Below are 26626 nucleotides of genomic sequence, written 5' to 3' on the forward strand. Positions count from 1 at the left end.
GTTCTGTGTTTACTCTCACCTGTTCTCTCAGGGCTATCTGGGGAACAGCTCTGGCATTAACCCGACAACTTTTACAGTGAATTACTAGCAAAATAATAGACCTGACATTGTCAATGACATTCTCTGCTCCTTTTTACAAATACCAGCAAACTAATGAAACTGATACAATTATCACAGGTCCTATGAGACTTAGCCAAGTGAGGAGAAAGAATGATGTGATTTAGTCAGTCCTAAGACTCTCCGCTTAACTCTGCCGAAATAAATCTTCAACTAATTCCTCTGTTTTACAGTGATTTGTCCCCAGGACCGTGGCTGGCTACCTGCATATCTTGAAGTGGAGGACTGACTAACATTCAGTTGTAGGATCTTAATTTGATCACTCTTTTGCCTAGCAGGAAATGCACACTTGTAGTGTATTTGAGGTTTAAAAAGGCTTCTAAAGTTGTCGATTTCCCTAACGAGGAATGTATCAAAAAATAGTCCACGTAATAATTCACATTTCCTGTTGCTGCAGCAAACTGGCTCAAATAAAGATCCTACATCTGTAGCTGCCTGTTCTAACGAGTTGATGAAGAGGAGCTTTCCCCAGATGTGTCCACTGATCTCCTCATACTGGAGCCTAGCCAGACACCATGACCATTCATAACAACTAATCATTTCCCCTTAATGGGAAAGTATTTTATAGCACCGTCTCATGCCCAGTTCTCTTCATGCCTGCATATTAATATTGATGAGGCATTGTCTAACCTTGTTATAGTTTACATAACACTGTTGAGAATTGTTCTGGCTATTTCTCTCCTCCACACTCCTCCAAAGGAATCAGTTAGTGAAAGCCAATCAAACTAAAAAGCAAATTACCCTGCACAGAGTAACAAGAGGAGAGGAAAACTTGGCCTTAGAGTGAGAGAGTCCATTGATAAAGTCTCCAACTAACAACCAAACCTACTTCATTTGACTTCACTTGACCTGAGCTGTTCTCTAAATATCAAACAAACTTGCACAGCAGACCTCGAAAACAAAAATACTGAGGAGTCCCAGATTGAGTTCTAGCTGTTTACTGAGTCAATATTTACAGTGATTCCATGAGCACCCCTTCCTCTGAATGTTTAATCACCTTCGCTATATGCTCAGGCTGGGTTTACTTTGGAGAGAGAGAGAGCTGCAGCTGTGCAATGCTACTCTCAAATATCTTTGTCTCTACACTGTGGAAGAGAGTCACCCTATCACTCTCGTCACCGCCCGACCTAATCATTCAGTGACAGTCACACCATGCGGATAGATCCATCGCTGTGTAAACAGTAGCTGCAGGCCATTAGTGTGCTTGTCACATCAGTGCGTTGTGCTGACTTTGGGTCAGCAGGGCATGGAGGTACTGATCAACTCGTCACTGTGTCATCCCGCCTGTCTGTCTGTCATCCCGCCTGTCTGTCTGTCTGTCTGTCATCCCGCCTGTCTGTCTGTCTGTCTGTCTGTCATCCCGCCTGTCTGTCTGTCTGTCATCCCACCTGTCTGTCTGTCTGTCTGTCTGTCATCCCGCCTGTCTGTCTGTCTGTCATCCCGCCTGTCTGTCTGTCTGTCTGTCTGTCTGTCTGTCAGTCAGTCACAGGGCCATGCGACAGGGGAATGAGGTCTGTCTGTCACAGGGCCAGACCACAGGGGAATGGAAATGAGGTCAGACGACAGGGGAATGGGGTCTGTCTGTCTGTCACAAGGCCAGATCACAGCGGAATGGGGTCTGTCTGTCTGTCACAAGGCCAGATCACAGCGGAATGAGGTCTGTCTGTCTATCAGTCACAAGGCCAGATCACAGCGGAATGAGGTCTGTCTGTCTATCAGTCACAAGGCCAGACCACAGGGGAATGAGGTCTGTCTGTCACAGGGCCAGACCACAGGGGAATGAGGTCTGTCTGTCACAGGGCCAGACCACAGGGGAATGAGGTCTGTTTGTCTGTCTGCCACAGGGGAATGAGGTCTATCTGTCTGTCTGTCACAGGGCCAGACCACAGGGGAATGAAGTCTTTCTGTCTGTCACAGGGCCAGACCATAGGAGAATGAAGTTTTTCTGTCTGTCAGTCACAGGACCAGACCACAGGGGAATTAAGTCTTTCTGTCTGTCTGTCTGTCTGTCTGTCTGTCCTACACAGGGCCATACGACAGGGGAATGAGGTCTGTCTGTCACAGGGCCAGACCACAGGGGAATGGAAATGAGGTCTGTCTGTCTGTCTGTCTGTCTGTCTGTCTGTCTGTCTGTCTGTCTGTCTGTCACAGAGTCAGACAACAGGGGAATGGGGTCTGTCTGTCTGTCACAAGGCAAGATCACAGCGGAATGAGGTCTGTCTGTCTGTCTGTCACAAGGCCAGATCACAGCGGAATGAGGTCTGTCTGTCTATCAGTCACAAGGCCAGATCACAGCGGAATGAGGTCTGTCTGTCTATCAGTCACAGGGCCAGACCACAGGGGAATGAGGTCTGTCTGTCTGTCTGTCACAGGGCTAGACCACAGGGGAATGAGGTCTGTCTGTCTGTCACAGGGCCAGACCACAGGGGAATGAGGTCTGTCTGTCTGTCACAGGGCCAGACCACAGGGGAATGAGGTCTGTCTGTCTGTCTGTCACAGGGCCAGACCACAGGGGAATGAGGTTTATCTGTCTGTCACAGGGCCAGACCACAGGGGAATGAGGTCTGTATGTCTGTCTGTCACAGGGCCAGACCATAGGGGAATGAAGTCTTTCTGTCTGTCAGTCACAGGGCCAGACCATAAGGGAATGAAGTCTTTCTGTCTGTCAGTCACAGGGCCAGACCCCAGGGGAATGATGTCTATCTGTCTGTCAGTCACAGGGCCAGACCACAGGGGAATGAGGTCTATCTGTCTGTCTGTCACAGGGCCAGACCACAGGGGAATGAGGTCTGTCTGTCTGTCACAGGGCCAGACCATAGGGGAATGAAGTCTTTCTGTCTGTCTGTCACAGGGCCAGACCACAGGGGAATGAGGTCTATCTGTCTGTCAGTCACAGGGCCAGACCCCAGGGGAATGAGGGGATTCTGGTACCCCCCTACTTTACTTCAACAGAACAGTCAGCCCTCCACATCACTGGCCCTGACACTCCCACTCCCACTGCTCCAGCCCAGAGCAGGACTCAGGCCCAGGCCATGGATTATCTCTCTCTGTCGTGAGACAGCGGTGCCGTGCCGGTCATCGATTCCACTTCCCAAAATAACGGCAAGGCAGAGCGGTCTCGAGTGGCGGTCGGAGCTGAGCGGTATCTGACGGATATAGACCCTGACACTCCATCTGTTTTCTGTCTGGCTGAGTAGAGGCAGAGGCAGAGACCCACAAGCTGACAGAAGACACATTTACAGATGTTATTCTGCCAACTTGTTTCCACATGGTTCCCTCCCACTACTTGCAAATGGAAAATGACACATCTCCGCTATGATCTGAAGAGGGAATTGATCTATTTGCTTCCGATTGTTGCCGATACCTCACATTTTCAGGCTACCACAGACTTGACGAATGAAAATGACACTGCAATATGCCGTATAGAATCCGGTGAAACTACTCAACTGATATGGTTTCAGTACAGCATGTACACCACAAGAGCTATCTATACCCATTAACACAACTTTGCAGTTGGCACGGATCTAATTTCTCCTCTCTCATTCTCTCTGAGTGTGAGAGGCCTGCATGCTGGAGGAACTGGAAGAGTCCAGGTTAGCCGGTGGAGTGTTAATTGTATCGTCTGTTCCCGTTCAGCCCTAACTGACTGCACTGAGAGGAGAGAGTTTAGAGGCCTGATTCATTACTAGAGAGGGGATACCGACACACTGATCCTGAGTCCTACCTGGGCTCTGGAGGGGTGGAGGAAAATGTCAGATTCCGGTGAGATGAGAGGAAACAAAATCTATTGTGCTCTAACCGAGACTCTCCTATAATCATTTAAACCTCCCTCCTTCCATCCCTCCAGCCCTGCGCCAAGGAACTGATGCCTTTCGGATGGATCTGAGTAAGGCTTCTCTGGCACTAACTGCAATTTAATGAAGATGAACTGACACACGGGATGAGAGTCAGCCAGTGCACCTTTAATTAGCCATCTTATTACGTAGACTCGACAAAGGTCACCGCCGTACTACTGTCTTATGTCTGTCCAGCGGCCAGTCAAGGGAACGTCCTGTACCGACACACGCACGCACCCCTGCGCACATACACGCACACCGATGGCTTTCACATGTGATAGATGAGAACAGACTCACCTGTACGCTGGTGAGTGTGGTGTATTGGTAGGCTTTGATAACCAGGTAGTTAGCCTCGATGTCTATCAATCCCAGAATCATGTACTTCCACCATCGCCTTTTCAGTATTGCCAGTAAATTCTCCTCACCTGTGAAGAGGATAAGAGAGACATGGTCTAAAAAAAAACGTCTGTTCCCACAGGGAATATAACTGTGCCCATGAGATGTTGTGGGTGGATATAATTGACATTGTCTAGGGATAAGTGCGTAAGCTCCTTATAAAACTTAAAATGCTGAAACTACCGTATATAAGATTTCCCTTCCAGCTTCAGTGTGTGGCTAACATTTCAAACGAATTAGAAGACAGACACAAAGACGGAAACAATTAACATGACAAATCAAAACAGATAAACAAAACCACACACGAGAGAAGTCGGCCTTTCCCCGAGGATCATGGAAGGAAAAAGGCGTTCCGGCAATCTGAAGAGATCAATGCAGTCACCGGCCAGCTAGTTATTTATTTTCAATTCAACTCAGTTACTATACAGCTAGCAAAGTGCAGTAATCTCTTAACACAACAAGCCCAACATGAGAGTGTTCTAAAATGGCCGCCTTTCTTTATGACCATAATTGGCGAAAGAAAGCTCTCTGGGATCAGAGTGTGGGTAGAGAGAGAGAAATAGAGTAAGGCAGGAGTGGAGGAATAATTGGAGACAACAAAGAAGTGCAGGCAGACTTTCAGCCCAACAATATTTCCAGGGGAGCGAGTGGGAGGCGTTCAAAAGCAAATTATTTTCAGCCTCAAAAACACCAAACTGTCAGACACAGGTTGGTGGGGTTAATACTATGGCAGCTATAGTGTTGTACACTGATACCTTTAGAACAATGATACATGTACTGGTACTTTATTGAAATCTAAGCTAACTCTAACAGATGCACTGAAGGAAATTGTTTAATTACCCTGCATTTACATATTGACAGGTCTTCTATGCACACAAAAAATATGTATAGCTGCCTAGAGTGAACACAAGTGTAGAACGAACAGAAACCTTTGTAGGGAAATCGTTCAAAATGGCTTCCATTCCTTGACTGGAGGGAGTTGAGTATTAAGTATTTTATTAGGATGCCCATTAGCTGTTGCTGAAGCAGCAGCTACTCTTCCTGGGGTCCACAGGAGTGCAGTGCATTGATGGGGAGCCGTTTTCTTTCCCAAACTCTGATGGTTCTGTGCTCTACTAGCTAACAACCATATTCACTGATTTCCACTGGGACGTGTTCTAGCTTTTTATTTTTTAACACTGGGTATGGGTCACACAGCACAGCAAACATTACCGAGCCTGCCTGCCAGCCAGCCAGCCAGCCAGCCAGCCAGCCAGCCAGCCAGCCAGCCAGCCAGCCAGCCAGCCAGCCAGCCAGCCTGCCAGCCAGCCAGCCAGCCAGCCAGCCAGCCAGCCAGCCAGCCTGCCAGCCAGCCAGCCAGCCAGCCTGCCAGCCAGCCAGCCAGCCAGCCTGCCAGCCAGCCAGCCAGCCAGCCACTGTCACAGAGAAAGGTAAATATTTCCTAAAGATAGAGGATTATTTACTGAGCTATATGTCCATGTCTAAGCGTCCATCTCCAAGAGCAGGTTATCTGTTCATTTAAACAGGGATGTCATTGTATGCTCTTTCTATATCAATCTCCTTCTACCTAGACAGTATAAAGTCAGTGAGGAATAGGCTTATCTGTTACCATTCCTCTCTACGGCAAAGCTATAAAGATAAACACTCCACATATATTCTATTGCATTACTGTTACTGTACCTCGCCTATCTACAGTAACGGTCTAAGTTCACATGTCGAGCTCAGAATCACTCAAGCAGCAGCATCATGAAAGAGCTTGTCCTCCCCGCAGCCGGCCCGAAAACACAATCAACAGGAGGAAAAATACATTCAAAAAAAGCAATCAAACACCTCTTATTAGAGCCAAGTGTCTCTGAGCACGCTATTATCACAGCCTGCCTGGCACTCACACACTTTATGTGCTCGATGGGTCAGTGCCATTTCAGACACCGAACAGCTATTTAAATGTACCTGAGGAAGTCAGAAAACATCTCCAGACCTGGTTAGAAGTGCAGAGGAGACGTGATGAGTATGGGGATCAGGATGTGTTAGCGGGCAGCAGCTTTTAATAAGGCCAGAATAAGAGAACATTAACCTGTCTGGGTAGTGACAGTGAAAATGAAGCTAGCTAGCTAGCGCCGGTCCCCTGGAGCTCCTCTGGGTACACACACACTGATTGGCCATGTAAAAACAATTAAACCATGCTACTGGAATAATTCCTGCAGGGCTCCGCATTTCAATACAATTACTCGACCAATTAAGGCACTACTAGTTCTACAACTTGATCAAGAATAACAAGACCATTGGATGGTAATGTTTCCTTAGCAACCTCATAGTCCAAACAATTCTAAACACCGAGGTCTTCAATCATTGCACATTTAGAAAACTGCACAATGAGATATGAAATACGTTCCTAAAATAAATGCACCTAAAATGATCCAAAACATTCACTTACTCTACAACCAAAATGTCATTTTTAGAATCCTTGACATGTCTCCCTTTCATTGCAGGTTACAGTCCCCAATTATCTCTTTTGGCCTGCTGGACCTGTAAATGTTAATGCGTGTGTCATTATAGTGACATTTACTAGATGACCAGGGGCCTGGGGCGGAGCAGAGGTGTCACTACGGAGCTTGTTAAGAGAACTGATAAGGGCCAACAAACTAATCACACTAGGCTGCAGCACAGACAACCACCATTCAACATAGGGTTGTCTCCTCTGGCAAAGGATACCAATTCCTGTCACATGCAACAGATCCCAGACCTGCTCAAGATATTACATGCACATGAACAGCATATGAAAACGATTTTGCACACAGTACAATGCTGATTTTGCATGCACTTGGCCAGCTATTTCTGGAACAGAAAGCCCAGCAGCACATGGTAGAAGACAAGAGCCGTGCCAGGGAACAGCAACAGCAACAGCAGTAGACAAAGGAGACAGACACTGTGTCCATTCCAGCCCGCCTCATCAAGCTCTGTGGCCAACGGTGGTGTCAAGGGACTCAGTGTGCAGGCTAATGATGGAGCCTAGGTGCTTCATCAGTGCTCCTCTACCAGACGGGCCTATCTCTCTCCCTCAGGCACTAATTGGGATCCTTCTAAATCTGCTCCAATTTGAACTCAGGACTTTTTTCTCTTCCCCCTTGAGCCTCCACCAAGGGTACTTAGAGGGAGCTTCTAGTACCTGGCCAAACTGTTAAAGAAAAAGGTTTGTCATTGTTGAAAATCAACGTTAAAATCACGGCCTTGCTTGCTCGTCAGCTTCAACATCAGCCAAGGTTAGAGAGGCGTCTTTCTGCTTAGTGTTATAGTGTGAGTTATCGTCGTGGAGAAGGTTGCCCCGGTGAACCGCTGACTATCTCAAACAGAGGAGGGAGGTTGAAACGGCGGCGTGGGAGGCCCAAACACTGGAAGTCCCTTTTAATCAGCGCACCGCTATTCGCCGAGGTGTGCAAATACGCTCTATCCTTGTTTACACACAAGGGAGGGAGAGAACCCATCACTAAGTCACACAGATCATTGGAGACCAATCACCTGACCTTCTGTTTGAATTGTGTCTGATGTGATGCTTGTTGTCTTTGGTCTAGTCTAACAGACAGAGATCAGAAGCTCAGTGGAGGATGGAAGGGCAAGAGGCTGTGAGTGGGAGGGAGATGGGGTGAAGGCTCTCTCTCATACACACACCAGGATTGGTCTCAATGCAGAATTTTGGAATTCACTCCCATTCTACTCATGAGTTGAAATTCAAATAAAAATGACCACACCCCACAGGATGTAGAATTTGAATTTGAGTTTGAACCAGTGCAAATCAAAGAAATTCCACTCAGTCATTAAATCGGAAAGGTCACACTTCCAGATACTAAAGAATATATCACTTTTCTCTGGAAACAATGTTCATATACTCTTTTAACCTTAGTGCTTAGAATAGCCAATTATATTTCCACCAAGGCCAAAGGGTTAACTTGAGGGTAAAACTAATGCATTCTGGGAAATTTATTTTCCCCTTATATTTAACAAAAGGTAAGTGATTAATGAAATATAAAAATTTGCCCTATATTGTTTGAACAATATGCATGTATATAATGACATGTTTGATGTTTTATATACAAGTACATGTACGCTGAACAAAAATATAAACGCAACATGTAAAGTGTTGGTCCCATGTTTCATGAGCTGAAATAAAAAATCAATGAAATGTTCCATTCACACAAAAAGCTTATTTCTCTCATTTTTTGTGCATATATTTGTTTACATCGCTGTTAGTGAGCAATCCTGCTTTGCCAAGATAATCCATCCACCTGACAGATGTGGCATATCAAGAAGCTGATTAAACAGCATGATCATTACACAGGTGCACCTTGTGCTGGGGGACGATAAAAGGCCACTCTAAAAAGTGCAGTTTTGTCAGACAACACAATGCCACAGATGTCTCAAGTTTTGAGGGAGCGTGCAATTGGCATGTTGACTGCAGGAATGTCCAAAAGAGCTGTTGCCAGATAATTTGATGTTCATTTCTCTACCATAAGCCACCTCTAATGTTGTTTTAGAGAATTTGGCAGTATGTCCAACCAGCCTCACAACCACAGACCACGTGTAACCACACCAGCCCAGAACCTCCACATCCAGCTTTTTCACCTGCGGGACCATCTGAGACCAGCCACCCGGACAGCTGATGAAACTGTGGGCTTGCACAACGAAAGAATTTCTGCACAAACTGTCAGAAATCGTCTCAGGGAAGCTCATCTGCGTACTCGTCATCCTCACCAGGGTCTTGACCTGACTGCAGTTCGGCGTCATAACCGACTTCAGTGGGCAAATGCTCACCTTTGATGGCCACTGGCACGCTGGAGAAGTGTGTTCTTCATGGATGAATCTTGGTTTCAACTGTACCGGGTAGATGGCAGACAGCGTGTATGGCGTTATGTGGTTGAGTGGTACGCTGATGTCAACGTTGTGAACAGAGTGCCCCATGGTGGCAGTGGGGTTATGGTATGGGCAGACATAAGCTACGGACAATGAAGGCAATTTCATTTTAGCGATGCCATTTTGAATGCACAGAGATACCGTGACGAGATCCTGAGGCCCATTGTCGTGCCATTCATCCACCACCACCACCTCATGTTTCAGCATGATAATGCACAGACCCATGTCACAAGGATCTGCACACAATTCCTGGAAGCTGAACATGTCCCAGTTCTTCCATGGCCTGTATACTCTCCAGACAGGTCACCAATTGAGCATGTTTGGGATGCTCTGTATGGATGTGTATTACAGCATTTTCCAGTTCCAGTCAATATCCAGAAACTTCGCACACCCATTGAAGAGGAGTGGGACAACATTTCACAGGACACAATCAACAGCCATGATTAATGCATATCTGTATTCCCAGTCATGTGAAATCCATAGATTTGGGCCTAATTTATTGATTTCAATCGACTGATTTCCTTATATGAACTGTAACTTAGTAAAATCTTTGAAATTGTTGCATGTTGTGTTTATATTTTTGTTCTGTGTATTTTTATATACGCTACACCTAATATAGAAGAGGCATTTGAATTTCATTCACTTATATTTCCTTTCATTCAAATTTGAATTGCAATTCTGTATCCTGTTTCCTACTTCAATTCAAATTCAATAATTGAATTGGAATTTATGAGGCATTCTCAATGCAATTCAGAATTGAGACCAACCCTGACACACACACACGCACACCCACAGTGCCCTTGAGAAGGCCCACTTCACCTGGACTACCTCAGTTACAACACACAGTCACACAGTGTGTGAGACACTCGGCAAGCTAACAAGTAATGACAAGATTATGACACCCCACCTGTCGAGTGGTGGCACACACACACTGTGGGACTCCGAGCCCATACAGAGGAGTACTCAGAGAGATGGAGAGAGACTGAGAGAGGTACAAAACACACATCCCTCTAGAAGTCATTATAGCCGTTGTATTCTACATAATCATTTTTCATGAACATGCTCTACGTATGCTGATGTTTTATACCACCTTCTGGCCAGACGATACCATCACACCGTTCATTCAATACCGATCCATCCAGACTCAGTGGAATCACTGATTTCATTGGCTTAGGGGCTGAGTGGATATCTCACAATGGAACAGTGGCGATTTTAGCATGTAAATCTTAGTGGGGCAAACTCCCCCCCCCAAAAAATGTGATGCATGCCAGCAAAGCCATTACACAACACAACACTAAACAATACATTAATTGCACTATAACGGTGACAAACTGTTAGGGCCTACATAAAGCCGTCCCAACAGCAGAGCTTTCTTTTCTTTTCACTCTATGAATCCTTACCACCTCTAAACCTGGCTATCAGCGGTGGCTTGTCTGGCAGTGAAACAGTTCATTCAGCCTCATTTACTGCCTTTAAAAAATAAACATAGCTGATATGGGAGACTTGCTTAAACAAATGTGGTTTCTACTGACAATTGAGATGTACAAGCTATGGCATAAGGGAACGATGAGCGGATAAGAGGCTCAGATTAAGACATTAATGAGCGAGCTAAGACAGACGTAGTCAATATAAATATTTGTTCAGCACATTTGAAATGTACAGCAGCAGAATTTAGAGCCGTTCTTACAGTATTCTCCCTGTACACCAAGTGAGAACTGTAGGACAAATAAAGGGGCCGTAGGAGAAAAAAAGGGGGCATATAATCAGACAATGAAAGCTCTTACAATATTTGATGATTACATTTCTCTAAAACAGACTATAGGCTACATGTGCACCACCAAGTCAGAAAAGTAGGCTAAGTTATGAGGGGGAAAGGGACCAAATTATTAGGGTGAGGCACATGAGCTACTAACAGCTTACTACACAACATACACTTAGTATTACTTTCTTAGCTACAGTATACATATCTCCCTGGCATATTACATCATTTATGCAGCAGCATACAATATCATCTTCGATGATATATCGTTCGCGGAAGTGTGCTTTCTGTCCTGAATCCCAGGAGAAAATGCCCGCAACTGAAGATTACGCACCAATTTAGACAAAGGACACCGGGCGGACCCCTGGAAAATGTAGTCTCTTATGGCCAATCTTCCAATGATATGCCTACAAATACGTCACAATGCTGCAGACATCTTGAAGAAACGACAGAAAGGGCAGGCTCGTTCCTGGTGCATTCACAGCCATATAAGGAGACATTGGAAAACAGAGCTTCAGAAATTCTGCTCATTTCCTGTTTGAAGTTTCATCTTGGTTTCGCATGTAGCATGAGTTCTGTGGCACTCACAGATAATATCTTTGCAGTTTTGGAAACATTAGACTGTTTTCTTTCCAAAGCTGTCAATTATATGCATAGTCGAGCATATTTTCGTGACAAAATATTGCGCTTAAAACGGGCACGTTTTTTTATCCAATAATGAAATAGCGCCCCCATAGACTCAACTGGTTAAAGACTTGATTAAGAATGAGGCCTATGTAGAAAGGTCCATCCATATTCCATTGCAGTCATTCATCATTCAGGGCCCCACCTGCCCTGAATGACGGGTCGCCACTGCAATGTAATATGGATGGACCTTTCTACATAGGCCTCATTCTTAATCAAGTCTTTTTAAACTATCATAAAACTCCTAAAACCCTCTTAATATGGCAAAGTGTGCAGTTAGATAAGCACGCATAGGCTACTTAGTACCTCCTCTCTCCTCCTTCTACCCCTAACCCTGATATAGACATAAGTTATTACATTATTGATTATGTGCTTATGGGAACAGAAGCACAATCAGCCGTATACTGTATATTCTGCTGAGATTGTCCCTGCATTAAGACCCCGTTGCTTATTGAGTCAATAGGCTGGGAAGGGCAGAGCCTCCCTCCTAAAGAGCAATATAAGAGCGAGCTCACAGAGGCAATCATCTGCTGGGAGGATGCAGACATTGACCTGACCAAGTACCTGCAGGCTCCTGAAGGAAGATACCACGGGAGGTAAAGAAGAGTACTGACTCAAGATAACTCCACCAAACTCTCCCCAAAATAAACAGAGTCAGAGGGGCACCTCAGACACGTACACACTGACTAGGGTATACACATTGACTGACTGAGAGACACACACACGCACCTACGCACGCACCTACGCACGCACGCACGCACCTACGCACGCACGCACGCACGCACGCACGCACGCGCACGCACACACACACACACACACACACACACACACACACACACACACACACACACACACACACACAATATCTTATGGACACACACTCGCACACCACACTGAAGAGATAACGACAGCATTCACCCACACATTTATATTCAGTCCAATTCAACACAACTAAAAGCACTGAAATATAAAATGCCTGACAAGAGTCGACAGTCAAGGACAGTCCAGGGAGATAAGGAGATGATTGATTGAACATCCCATAGAGAAGTTCAAATATTGATGGGAAAAAAAAGAGGTAGGCTGTGGGTATTGCTACATTGTAATATACTGTAAGTGCATTAAGTCATTGCAGGTGCATTGCATCATTCAGCCTGCGATGTCAGGGCTGTTTTCCTTGTGGGCTAACATTTATTACGTATTACACTGAGAGAATGCTGCTATGTTAAGGCTATTACTGAAGAGAGCTAACCTCTCTACCTTAGTAGCCTTGTTATTACAGTCCCTCTTGTCTGTGAAAATGTGGCAACTGGATAGGTGTTAGAGTATAGGCCTACACCACAGATAACTATTGTGTACTATCACCTTGTCAGTCACCATATACAGTATACTGTGGTATATTATGGTCACATGGTGTGAATCCATTACGTACTTGACATGTATTCTCTGTCTGTATTTCTAAAGTAGAGACCAATAGTGGAGGCTTCCCAGCTTTTTAGGCTTCATGGAAAACACATCTCTTTACTTAAAAATCAACCCATTGAATTTCACTAAGAAGTGATTAATTAGGTAACAAATGTCAATTTGAATGGAAAAAATATAGTTATATAGTTATATATAACTATATATAATATAGTTGAAGTCCGAAGTTTACATACATATAGGTTGGAGTCATTAAAACTCATTTCTCAACCACTCCACAAATTTCTTGTTAACAAACTATAGTTTTGGCAAGTCGGTTAGGACATCTACTGTGTGCATGACACAAGTAATTTTTCCAACAATTGTTTACAGACAGATTATTTCACTGTATCACAATTCCAGTGGGTCAGAAGTTTACATACACTAAGTTGACTGTGCCTTTAAACAGCTTGGAACATTTCAGAAAATTATGTCATGGCTTTAGAAGCTTCTGATAGGCTAATTGTCATCATTTGAGTCAATTGGGGGTGTACCTGTGGATGTATTTCAAGGCCTACCTTCAAACTCAGTGCCTCTTTGCTTGACATCATGGGAAAATCAAAAGAAATCAGCTAAGACCTCATAAAAAAAAGTGTAGTCCTCCACAAGTCTGGTTCATCCTTGAGAGCAATTTACAAACGCCTGAAGGTACCACGTTCATCTGTACAAACAATAGTACGCAAGTATAAACACCATGGGACCACGTAGCCTTCATACCGCTCAGGGAGGAGATGCGTTCTGTCTCATAGAGATGAATGTACTTTGGTGCGAAAAGTGCAAATCAATCCCAGAACAACAGCAAAAGGACCTTGTGAAGATGCTGGAGGAAACAGGTAGAAAAGTATCTACTATATCCACAGTAAAACGAGTTCTATATCGACATAACCTGAAAGGCCGCTCAGCAAGGAAGAGGCCACTGCTCCAAAACCGGCATAAAAAAGCCAAACTATGGTTTGCAACTGCACATGGGGACAAAGATGTGACTTTCTGATGAAACAAAAATAGAACTGTTTGGCCATGATGACCAGCGTTATGTTTGGAGGAAAAAGAGGGAGGCTTGCAAGCTGAAGAACACCATCCCAACAGTGAAGCACGGGGGTGGAAGCATCATGTTGTGGGGGTGCTTTGCTGCAGGAGGGACTGGTGCACTTCACAAAATAGATGGCATCATGAGGTAGGAAATTTATGTGGATATATTGAAGCAACATCAGTCAGGAAGTTAAAGCTTGGTCGCAAATGGGTCTTCCAAATGGACAATGACCCCAAGCATACTTTCAAAGATGTGGCAAAATGGCTTAAGGACAACAAAGTCAAGGTATTGGAGTGGCCATCACAAAGCCTTGACCTCAACCATATAGAACATTTGTGGGCAGAACTGAAAAAGTGTGTGCGAGCAAGGATCCTACAAACCTGACTCAGTTACACCAGCTCTGTCAGGAGGAATGGGCCAAAGATCACCCAATTTATTGTGGGAAGCTTGTGGAAGGCTACCCAAGTTAAACTATTTAAAGGCAATGCTACCAAATACTAATTGAGTGTTTGTAAACTTCTGACCTACTGGGAATGTGATGAAAGAAATAAAAGCTGAAATAAATCATTATCTCTACTATTATTCTGACATATCACATTCTTAAAATAAAGTGGTCATCCTAACCCACCTAAGACAGGGAGTTTTTACTAGGATTAAATGTCAGGAATGGTGAAAAACTGAGTTTAAATGTATTTGGCTAAAGTGTATGTAAACTTCCAACTACAACTGTATATTCTTGGTTATATAACCTGCAATTATCTTGTCTACACGGAATAGTTCTGGCCTGGTTTAGATCTTATCTGTCGGAAAGATATCAGTTTGTCTCTGTGAATGGTTTGTCCTCTGACAAATCAACTGTAAATTTCAGTGTTCCTCAAGGTTCCGTTTAAGGACCACTATTGTTTTCACTATATATTTGACCTCTTGGGGATGTTATTCGAAAACATAATGTTAACTTTCACTGCTATGCGGATGACACACAGCTGTACATTTCAATGAAACATGGTGAAGCCCCAAAAATTGCCCTTGCTAGAAGCATGTGTTTCAGACATAAGGAAGTGGATGGCTGCAAACTTTCTACTTTTAAACTCGGACAAAACAGAGATGCTTGTTCTAGGTCCCAAGAAACAAAGAGATCTTCTGTTGAATCTGACAATTAATCTTAAAGGTTGTACAGACGTCTCAAATAAAACTGTGAAGGACCTCGGCATTACTCTGGACCCTGATCTCTCTTTTGAAGAACATATCAAGACCATTTCAAGGACAGCTTTTACCATCTACGTAACATTGCAAAAATCAGAAACTTTCTGTCCAAAAATGATGGAGAAAAATTAATCCATGCTTTTGTCACTTCTAGGTTAGACTACTGCAATGCTCTACTTTCCGGCTACTGAATAAACTTCAGTTAGTGCTAAATACGGCTGCTAGAATCCTGACTACAACCAAAAAATTTGATCATATTACTCCAGTGCTAGCCTCCCTACACTGGCTTCCTGTCAAAGCAAGGGCTGATTTCAAGGTTTTACTGCTAACCTACAAAGCATTACATGGGCTTGCTCCTACCTACAGTGCCTTGCGAAAGTATTCGGCCCCCTTGAACTTTGCGACCTTTTGCCACATTTCAGGCTTCAAACATAAAGATATAAAACTGTATTTTTTTGTGAAGAATCAACAACAAGTGGGACACAATCATGAAGTGGAACGACATTTATTGGATATTTCAAACTTTTTTAACAAATCAAAAACTGAAAAATTGGGCGTGCAAAATTATTCAGCCCCCTTAAGTTAATACTTTGTAGCGCCACCTTTTGCTGCGATTACAGCTGTAAGTCGCTTGGGGTATGTCTCTATCAGTTTTGCACTTCGAGAGACTGACATTTTTTCCCATTCCTCCTAGCAAAACAGCTCGAGCTCAGTGAGGTTGGATGGAGAGCATTTGTGAACAGCAGTTTTCAGTTCTTTCCACAGATTCTCGATTGGATTCAGGTCTGGACTTTGACTTGGCCATTCTAACACCTGGATATGTTTATTTTTGAACCATTCCATTGTAGATTTTGCTTTATGTTTTGGATCATTGTCTTGTTGGAAGACAAATCTCCGTCCCAGTCTCAGGTCTTTTGCAGACTCCATCAGGTTTTCTTCCAGAATGGTCCTGTATTTGGCTCCATCCATCTTCCCATCAATTTTAACCATCTTCCCTGTCCCTGCTGAAGAAAAGCAGGCCCAAACCATGATGCTGCCACCACCATGTTTGACAGTGGGGATGGTGTGTTCTTTTACGCCAAACATAACAAAAAGTTCAATTTTGGTTTCATCTGACCAGAGAACCTTCTTCCACATGTTTGGTGTGTCTCCCAGGTGGCTTGTGGCAAACTTTAAACGACACTTTTGATGGATATCTTTAAGAAATGGCTTTCTTCTTGCCACTCTTCCATAAAGGCCAGATTTGTGCAATTTACGATTGTTGTCCTATGGACAGAGTCTCCCACCTCAGCTGTAGATCTCTGCAGTTCATCCAGAGTGATCATGGGCCTCTTGGCTGCATCTCTGATCAGTCTTCTCCTTGTATGAGCTGAAAGTTTAGAGGGACGGCCAGGTCTTGGTAGATGTGCAGTGGTCTGATACTCCTTCCATTTCAATATTATCGCTTGCACAGTGTTCCTTGGGATGTTTAAAGCTTGGGAAATCTTTTTGTATCCAAATCCGGCTTTAAACTTCTTCACAACAGTATCTCGGACCTGCCTGGTGTGTTCCTTGTTCTTCATGATGCTCTCTGCGCTTTTAACGGACCTCTGAGACTATCACAGTGCAGGTGCATTAATACGGAGACTTGATTACACACAGGTTGATTGCATTTATCATCATTAGTCATTTAGGTCAACATTGGATCATTCAGAGATCCTCACTGAACTTCTGGAGAGAGTTTGCTGCACTGAAAGTAAAGGGGCTGAATAATTTTGCACGCCCAATTCTTCAGTTTTTGATTTGTTAAAAAAGTTTGAAATATCCAATAAATGTTGTTCCACTTCATGATTGTGTCCCACTTGTTGTTGATTCTTCACAAAAAAATACAGTTTTATATCTTTATGTTTGAAGCCTGAAATGTGGCAAAAGGTCGCAAAGTTCAAGGGGGCCGAATACTTTCGCAAGGCACTGTATCTCTCTGATTTGGTCCTGCCGTACATACCTACACGCACGCTACGGTCACAAGATGCAGGCCTCCTAATTGTCCCTAGAATTTCTAAGCAAACAGCTGGAGGCAGGGCTTTCTCTTATAGAGCTCCATTTTTATGGAACGGTCTGCCTACCCATGTCAGAGACGCAAACTCGGTCTCAACCTTTAAGTCTTTACTGAAGACTCATCTCTTCAGTGGGTCATATGATTGATTGTAGTCTGGCCCAGGAGTGGGAAGGTGAACGGAAAGGCTCTGGAGCAACGAACCGCCCTTGCTGTCTCTGCCTGGCCGGTTCCCCTCTTTCCACTGGGATTCTCTGCCTCTAACCCTATTACAGGGGCTGAGTCACTGGCTTACTGGGGCTCTCTCATGCCGTCCCTGGAAGGGGTGCGTCACCTGAGTGGGTTGATTCACTGATGTGGTCATCCTGTCTGGGTTGGCGCCCCCCTTGGGTTGTGCCATGGCGGAGATCTTTGTGGGCTATACTCAGCCTTGTCTCAGGATGGTAAGTTGGTGGTTGAAGATATCCCTCTAGTGGTGTGGGGGCTGAGCTTTGGCAAAGTGGGTGGGGTTATATCCTTCTTGTTTGGCCCTGTCCGGGGGTGTCCTCGGATGGGGCCACAGTGTCTCCTGACCCCTCCTGTCTCAGCCTCCAGTATTTATGCTGCAGTTGTTTATGTGTCGGGGGGCTAGGGTCAGTTTGTTATATCTGGAGTACTTCTCCTGTCCTATTCGGTGTCCTGTGTGAATCTAAGTGTGCGTTCTCTAATTCTCTCCCTCTCTCTTTCTTTCTCTCTCTTGGAGGACCTAAGCCCTAGGACCATGCCCGAGGACTACCTGACATGATGACTCCTTGCTGTCCCCAGTCCACCTGGCCGTGCTGCTGCTCCAGTTTCAACTGACCTGAGCCCTAGGACCATGCCCCAGGACTACCTGACATGATGACTCCTTGCTTTCCCCAGTCCACCTGACCGTGCTGCTGCTCCAGTTTCAACTGTTCTGCCTTATTATTATTCGACCATGCTGGTCATTTATGAACATTTGAACATCTTGGCCATGTTCTGTTATAATCTCCACCCGACACAGCCAGAAGAGGACTGGCCACCCCACATAGCCTGGTTCCTCTCTAGGTTTCTTCCTAGGTTTGGGCCTTTCTAGGGAGTTTTTCCTAGCCACCGTGCTTCTACACCTGCATTGCTTGCTGTTTGGGGTTTTAGGCTGGGTTTCTGTACAGCACTTTGAGATATCAGCTGATGTACGAAGGGCTATATAAATACATTTGATTTGATTTGATTATGAATTGAGAGGATCCTTATGGTTTCCTGGCATTTTTTTTCTGAGCACCAGTTAAGCACAGATGGACGCGACTGTTAGTGCAACAAAAATAGAAAGTGTTTCAGCACAACCCCCCCAACCTAAACTCACCCACAGGTTCTCCGCCCTGCAACTGTTCTGAGCTGTTCAGTGATTTGAACCGTTATTTATGGCTGTTCAGTCATTTCTCTTGGACAGGGCTCCACCTGGCAAAAGCCAGTCTCCACCCCCGCTCTGACAGATTGGTAAAGAAGAATGCTGGCAGCCATTCCCCTTAATCTGTTAATCCTGAAAAACAATGGCTGAGCCTGCTGGACCATAAGCTTGGGCGCCATTATTGTGTCAGAGAAGAGAGGGCCTGCCAGGCATGTTGGTCCCTGTGGTGGCAAATGAGAGATTCTGATACAAGGTGGCATTTGCTGTTTCGGGTGTCTGTATGCTGTATGAGTCACATTAGCACCCATGGAGGCAGTGGAAGGATGGGTCCCTCAGATATTAGATCATTCTGTCACCTACTGTGCCACACCAAGACCTGTTCTGGTTTCATTGACAGTGAGCACAAAACATATCTCTACAACAATAAAACATCTCATTTTAAAATCAATTTGACATTGGATGACAGTTCAAAAACTTCTCATCTAGATCGTCGTCAGCTCCTTGAGTTAATAAAAATGCTAAACGTATTCTTTGGCACATAAAAATAGGCTCTGTCTCTATGTATTTAATATTAGTGGGGCTCAGTGCTGGGTAATTGCTGTAATATGAATGTGGTTTAATAGGGAAAGGCAGCCACCACTGATGGTGCAGCCTGAGAAAAACCTTGTTATCAGCCATCAGCATGAACCCAATGTAATTAATAATCATCTAAGCGTATTAATGTGAATAATCACCTCGACTCACTTCCTGTGATAAGTCATGCACTTCTGAGAGAGAGAGGAAAGAGAGAGAGTGGGGGGAGGGGATAAAGAGAGAGAGAGCGAGAGAGAGAGAGAGGAAGAGAGAGAGAGAGGAAGAGAGAGAGAGAGAGAGAGAGAGAGAGAGGAAGAGAGAGAGAGAGAGAGGAAGAGAGAGAGAGAGAGAGAGGAAGAGAGAGAGAGAGAGAGAGAGAGAGAGGAAAGAGAGAGAGAGAGAGGAAAGAGAGTGGGGGGAGGGCATAAAGAGAGAGAGAGCAAGAGAGAGAGAGCGAGAGAGAGAGAGAGGAAGAGAGAGAGAGAGAGGAAAGAGAGAGAGTGGGGGGAGGGGATAAAGAGAGAGAGAGAGAGAGAGAGAGAGAGAGATGAAGAGAGAGAGAGAGAGAGGAAGAGAGAGAGAGAGAGAGAGGAAGAGAGAGAGAGAGAGGAAGAGAGAGCGAGAGAGAGCGAGAGAGAGAGAGGAAGAGAGAGAGAGAGAGAGAGAGGAAGAGAGAGAGTGGGGGGAGGGGATAAAGAGAGAGAGAGAGAGAGAGAGAGAGAGAGAGAGAGAGAGAGAGAGAGAGAGAGAGAGAGGAAGAGACCTTGGGGGAGTGCCAGCTCAGCCCTCTCCTGTTCTCCTCCTCCTGTGACCCCAATTCTGGGCTACAGTATAAATCGAATTTGAGTGAGGACGAGCGGGTCAGGAAGCCCTATGGGGAGCAGAGAGGAAGGAGAAGGAGGGAGAGGAACTGAGCCCCAATTCATTTCAGTCTGGAATAACAGAGTAGAGGTGCTGCTGCTTACACTTACAGTAAGTGGTGGTCAGAGCCAAAGGCTAGGAGGAAATCTGTGGACTAGTGGATAGTGAATTCACCGTGGGACGGTGTGGTGAAAGCACTTTAAGGTCAAAGTAAATATGTGGTTGCACTTTAAAGGCCCAGTGTATTCAAAAACGGGATTTCCTGTCTTTTAACACTATGAGGTTGGAATAATACTGTGAAATTGTGAAAATTATGATAATGCCCTTTTAGTATAAGAGTTGTTTGAAAAGACGGCCTGAAATTTCTACCTGTTTTGTTGGGATGGAGTTTTGGCCTGCCTGGTGACATCAGTTTCCCCCTACCCACTCAGACCACTCCCAGACATTCCTAGCAAAAGTCTTGCTTGAGAAATTAGTAAGACGTTATTTTTGTTTGTCTTTGGCAATTTTAATTGAAAACATTCAAAGTCAGGTACTTAATTTGATTGTTCCCGAGTGGCGCAGCAGTCTAATGCACTGCCTCTCAGTGCAAGAGGTGTCACTACAGTCCCTGGTTTGAATCCAGGCTGTATCACATCTGGCCATGACTGGGAGTCGCATAGGGTGGTGCACTATTGGCCTAGCGTCGTCCGGGTTTGGCTGGAGTAAGCCATCATTGTAAATAAAAATGTGTTCATAACTGACTTGCCTAGTTATTATAAAGGTTAAATAAATCAAATAAATACAAAATAATTGTTAACCATAAATGATTTGATATTGAGATAAAAACAGCTTCATTGGATCCTTAAGCACTGTTGGGTAGGCTATATGTTTGTTGTCGATGTTTTAGTTTTCAGTGTAGCTGTAAGGGATTTCTTCCATTGACGGAGAGGCGGACCAAAGCGCAGCGTGGTTGTTTTGATTCATGTTTTAATCAATCACTTCACATGAACAAACTAACCAAAACAAGAAATGTGAAAACTCAAAACAGTCCTATCTGGTGCAAACACAGAGACAGGAACAATCACCATAAAACACACAGTGAAACCCAGGCTACCTAAGTATGATTCTCAATCAGAGACAACTAATGACACCTGCCTCTGATTGAGAACCATACTAGGCCGAAACATAAAAATACCCAAATCATAGAAAAACAAACATAGACTGCCCACCCCAACTCACGCCCTGACCATACTAAATAATGACAAAACAAAAGGAAATAAAGGTCAGAACGTGACAGTACCCCCCCCCCCCCCCCAAAGGTGCGGACTCCGGCCGCAAAACCTTGACCTATAGGGGAGGGTCTGGGTGGGCGTCTGTCCGCGGTGGCGGCTCTGGCGCGGGACGCGGACCCCACTTCACCATTGTCTTAGTCCGCCTTATTGTCCGCCTCCGTGGCTTTCTCACCATGGCCACCCTTCTCAATGACCCCACTGGACAGAGGGGCAGCTCGGGACAGAGGTGGGGCAGCTCGGGACAGAGGTGGGGCAGCTCGGGACAGAGGTGGGGCAGCTCGGGACAGAGGTGGGGCAGCTCGGGACAGAGGTGGGGCAGCTCGGGACAGAGGTGGGACAGCTGCTCGGGACAGAGGTGGGACAGCTGCTCGGGACAGAGGTGGGACGGCTGCTCGGGACAGAGGTGGGACGGCTGCTCGGGACAGAGGTGGGACGGCTGCTCGGGACAGAGGTGGGACGGCTGCTCGGGACAGAGGTGGGACGGCTGCTCGGGACAGAGGTGGGACGGCTGCTCGGGACAGAGGGGCGGCTGCTCGGGACAGCGGGGCGGCTGCTCGGGACAGCGGGGCGGCTGCTCGGGACAGAGGGGCTGCTGCTCGGGACAGAGGGGCTGCTGCTCGGGACAGAGGGGCTGCAGCTCGGGACAGAGGGGCTGCAGAGGGGCGGCAGCTCGGGACAGAGGGGCGGCAGCTCGGGACAGAGGGGCGGCAGCTCAGGACAGAGTGGCGGAAGCTCTGGACAGAGGGGCGGCGGCTCCTGGCTGACTGGCAGATCTGGAAGAGTCTGGTTGACTGGCAGATCTGGAAGAGTTTGGTTGACTGGCAGATCTGGAAGAGTCTGGCTGACTGGCGGCCCCTGGCTGACTGGCGGCACTGGCGGCCCCTGGCTGACTGGCGGCCCCTGGCTGACTGGCGCCACTGGCGGCCCCTGGCTGACTGGCGGCCCCTGGCTGACTGGCGGCACTGGCGGCCCCCGGCTGACTGGCGGAGACGCACTGGGGACCAGATGCGTAGAGCCGGTTTCATGGCACTTGGCTCGACGCTCACTCTAGCCCGGCCGATACGCGGAGCTGGAATGTACCGCACCGGGCTATGCACCCGCACTGGAGACACCGTGCGCACCATAGCATAACACGGTGCCTGCCCGGTCTCTCTAGCCCCCCGGTAAGCACAGGGAGTTTGCGCAGGTCTCCTACCTGACGTAGCAATACTCCCTGTTAGCCCCCCCCCCAATACATTTTTGGGGCTGACTCCCGGGCTTCCTTGCCAACCGTGTTCCCTCATATCGCCGGCTCCTCTCTCTGGCTGCCTCTGCTCTCCTCGCTGCTTCCACCTGTTCCCATGGAAGGCGATCCTCTCCCGCCAGGATCTCCTCCCATGTGTAGCAACCCTTGCCGTCCAATACATCGTCCCAAGTCCATTCCTCTTTGCGCCGCTGTTGCTTCTCCTGCTGATGCTTTTGCCGTTGCCCGTTACCACGCCGCTTGGTCCTGTTGTGGTGGGTGATTCTGTATGTTAGTGGCTTGTGTCAGCACAGGTCTAATTTGTAGCTTCACGGTCGTCATTTGTTTATTGTTTTGTATGCAGTGTCAGTACTTTCTTGATTAAAGATTTACCATGGACACTTACCACGCCGCATTTTGGTCTTCCGATCCATCTCGTCGGACGATCGTGACAGTAGCTCAGAATAAACGGGTGGTTTGATCAAAAAATATACTTAGTGTAAAAAACATTATGAACGTTTTCCATGACATAAAGTGCCTTCGGAAAGTATTCAAACCCCTTGAATTATTCCACATTTTGTTACGTTACGGCCTTATTCGAAAATGGACCTACAGCAATCTACACACAATACCCCATAATGACAAAGCGAAAACAGGTTTTTAGACATTTCTGCAAATGTATTAAAAACAAAAAACAGAAATATCTTATTTACATAAGTATTCAGACACTTTTGCTATGAGACTCGAAATTGAGCTCAGGTGCATCCTGTTTCCATTGTTGTTGAGTGGCCCAGCTAGAGCCCGGACTTGAACCCGATCGAACATCTCTGGAGAGATCTGAAAATAGCTGTGCAGCGACGCTCCCATCCAACCTGACAGAGCTTGAGAGGATCTGCAGAGAAGAGCTCCCCAAATACAAGTGTGCCAAGCTTGTAGCGTCATACCCAAGAAGACGCAAGGCTGTAATCGCTACCAAAAGTGCTTCAACAAAGTACTGGGTAAAGGGTCTGAATACTTATGTAAATGTGATATTTCAGTTTTTTTAAATCACAAATTTGCAAAAATGTCTTGATAAATCCACTTTTTTTAAGCCTTGACACAATTGAGACATGGAGAGACAATTGAGACATGGATTGTATATGTGTACCATTCAGAGGTTGAATGGACAAGACAAAAGATGTAAGTGCCTTTGAACGGGGTATGGTAGTAGGTGCCAGGCGCACCGGTTTGTGTTAAGAACTGCAACGCTGCAACGCTGGGTTTTCACACTCAACAGTTTCCCGTGTGTATCAAGAATGGTCCACCACCCAAAGGACATCCAGCCAACTTGGATACAACTCAATATTAGGAAGGTGTTCTTTTTCGATCTTGTCTCATCGCTGCAACTCCCCAATGGGCTCGGGAGAGGCGAAGGTCGAGTCATGTGTCCTTAACCCTCGCCCGCTTAACACAGAAGCCAGCTGTACCAATGTGTCGGGGGAAACACTGTTCAACTGACAACCGAAGCCAGCCTGCAGGCACCCGGGCCGCAATGTAGTACCTTAGGCCCCCAGGAAGGTGTTCTTAATGTTTTGTACACTCAGTGTATAGTTGGTTATGAATTTATTCATAGCTGTTTATCTGTTACTGTTTCAACTTTAGCTACAAGTGAATGGGACAACAGAACTGTTGGGCTGTTGGCTGCAGAGTCGGGGCAGGCAGCTGCTCCTGTTGTAGTTCCTTCCAGTGAGGCACTCAATTATCACTATTCATTCTGTGCATGGTCATGCTTACCGCAGCTCTCAGCTACAGCTAGGCCCTGCCTTACACGACACAGAATGGGACCAATTTGGCCAGGAGCCTCTTGGACAAGAAGCCACACTGTCTAACAGAGAACAGCTTGCTTGGAAATAATGAGATTGCTTGTCTGTTAACAGCCTACATTCTAATTTGAGAGGATGACAGTTTTTGTCAAATCAAAAACATGGGTCATGCTCTACTCTAACCCCTGAACATAGCCAATCCTGACTCAGGTATACTTGGGATCAAGTATTAATATACTATACTGAACAAAAGTATAAACGCAACAATTAACAATTTCAACGATTCTACTGGGTTTCAGTTCATATAAGGAAATCAGTCAATTGAAATAAATTAATTGGGCCCTAATCTATTGATTTCCCATGACTGGGCAGGGGCGCAGCCATAGGTGGGCCTAGTAGGGCATAGGAGCCAGGCCCAGCCAATCAGAATGATTTTTTCCTCACAAAAGGGCTTTATTACAGACAGAAATAATCTTAATTTTCATCAATTGTCCAGGTGGCTGGTCTCAGACAATCCCGCAGGTGAAGAAGCCTGATGTGGAGGTCCTGGGCTGGCATGGTTACATGTGGTCTGCGGTTGTGAAGGCCGGTTGGACGTACTGCCAAATTCTATAAAACGACGTTGGAGGCGGCTTATGGTAGAGAAATCAACATCTCTGGCTTCAGCTCTGGTAGACATTCCTGCAGTCAGCATACCAGTTACACGCTCCGTCAAAACTTCAGACATGGCATTGTGTTGTGTGACAAAACAGTACATTTTAGAGTGGCCTTTTATTGCCCCCAGCACAAGGTGTTTAATCAGCTCATGACACATGGGACCAACACTTTACATATTGCGTTCATATTTTTGTTTAGTATATAATACATGTACATGTATGCGGGTCACGCAAAGAGAAAACTCAGCCTCTGTCTATTTTCTTGATATCAACTTACATTGATAGAAGCCACAATCTATCTGCAATATTAAAGCTGATCTACGACCTAAAAAATATAATAATAATAATTCACATTTGGTTGAACAACAGCTACCATTCCTATACATCTTTTTATGACACCTGTATTGTTCCAGTGCATTGCATCTGCTTTTTTCAAGACCAAATCACCAGAGACAGAGCAGATCCTTCAAAGGGCCAAGCTAGCATTCCACAGAATATTCAGCCTTCAGTGATTCTGGCTGTAACAGACCTGCATGAACAGAATAGGAGTGATTGAAGCCAACACAGAGAGAAGGTTGTGTCTTTCAAAGAAAATTTGTAAAAATCCAAATAACTTCACAGATCTTCATTGTAAAGGGTTTAAACACTGTTTCACCTTGCTTGTTCAATGAACCATAAACAATTAATGAACATGCACCTGTGAAACGGTCGTTAAGACACTAACAGCTTACAGATGGTAGGCAATTAAGGTCACAGTTATGAAAACCTATGACACTAAAGAGGCCTTCTACTGACTCTGAAAAACACCAAAAGAAGGATACCCAGGGTCCCTGCTCATCTGCGTGAACGTGCCTTAGGCATGCTGCAAGGAGGCATGAGGACTGCAAGGAGGCATGAGATGTGGCCAGGGAAATAAATTGCAATGTCCATACTGTGAGACGCCTAAGACAGCGCTACAGGAAGACAGGACGGACAGCTGATCGTCCTCGCAGTGGCAGACCACGTGTAACAACACCTGCACAGGATCAGTACATCCGAACATCACACCTGCGGGACAAGTACAGGATGGCAACAACAACTGCCCGAGTTACACCAGGAACGCACAATCCCTCCATCAGTGCTCAGACTGTCTGCAATAGGCTGAGAGAGGCTGGACTGAGGGTTTGTAGACCTGTTGTAAGGCAGGTCCTCACCAGACATCACCGGCAACAACGTCGCCTATGGGCACAAACCCACCGTCGCTGGACCAGACAGGACTGGCAAAAAGTACTCTTCACTGACGAGTCGCGTTCATCGTCGAAGGAATGAGCGTTACACCCAGGTCTGTACTCTGGAGCGGGATCGATTTGGAGGTGGAGGGTCCGTTATGGTCTGGGGCGGTGTGTCACAGCATCATCGGACTGAGCT

The 26626-nt window shown here is 45.8% G+C and overlaps 1 protein-coding gene across 2 annotated transcripts in view; it reads right to left on the bottom strand.

The window, feature by feature from the left end:
• The window catches only part of LOC110522211 (solute carrier family 35 member F1), a 113788-nt gene that overhangs the window by 31216 nt on the left and 55946 nt on the right, over window positions 1-26626 (bottom strand). For both annotated transcript variants that reach the window (XM_021600417.3, XM_021600420.3), the window contains exon 3: window positions 4251-4378. In XM_021600417.3, coding sequence (XP_021456092.1) covers window positions 4251-4378 — 128 coding nt within the window. The remainder of the gene's footprint in view (window positions 1-4250; window positions 4379-26626) is intronic.

Source organism: Oncorhynchus mykiss, chromosome 4 (assembly GCF_057628025.1).
Source record: "Oncorhynchus mykiss isolate SJ-2025 chromosome 4, ASM5762802v1, whole genome shotgun sequence".
Classification (NCBI taxonomy): Eukaryota; Metazoa; Chordata; class Actinopteri; order Salmoniformes; family Salmonidae; genus Oncorhynchus; species Oncorhynchus mykiss.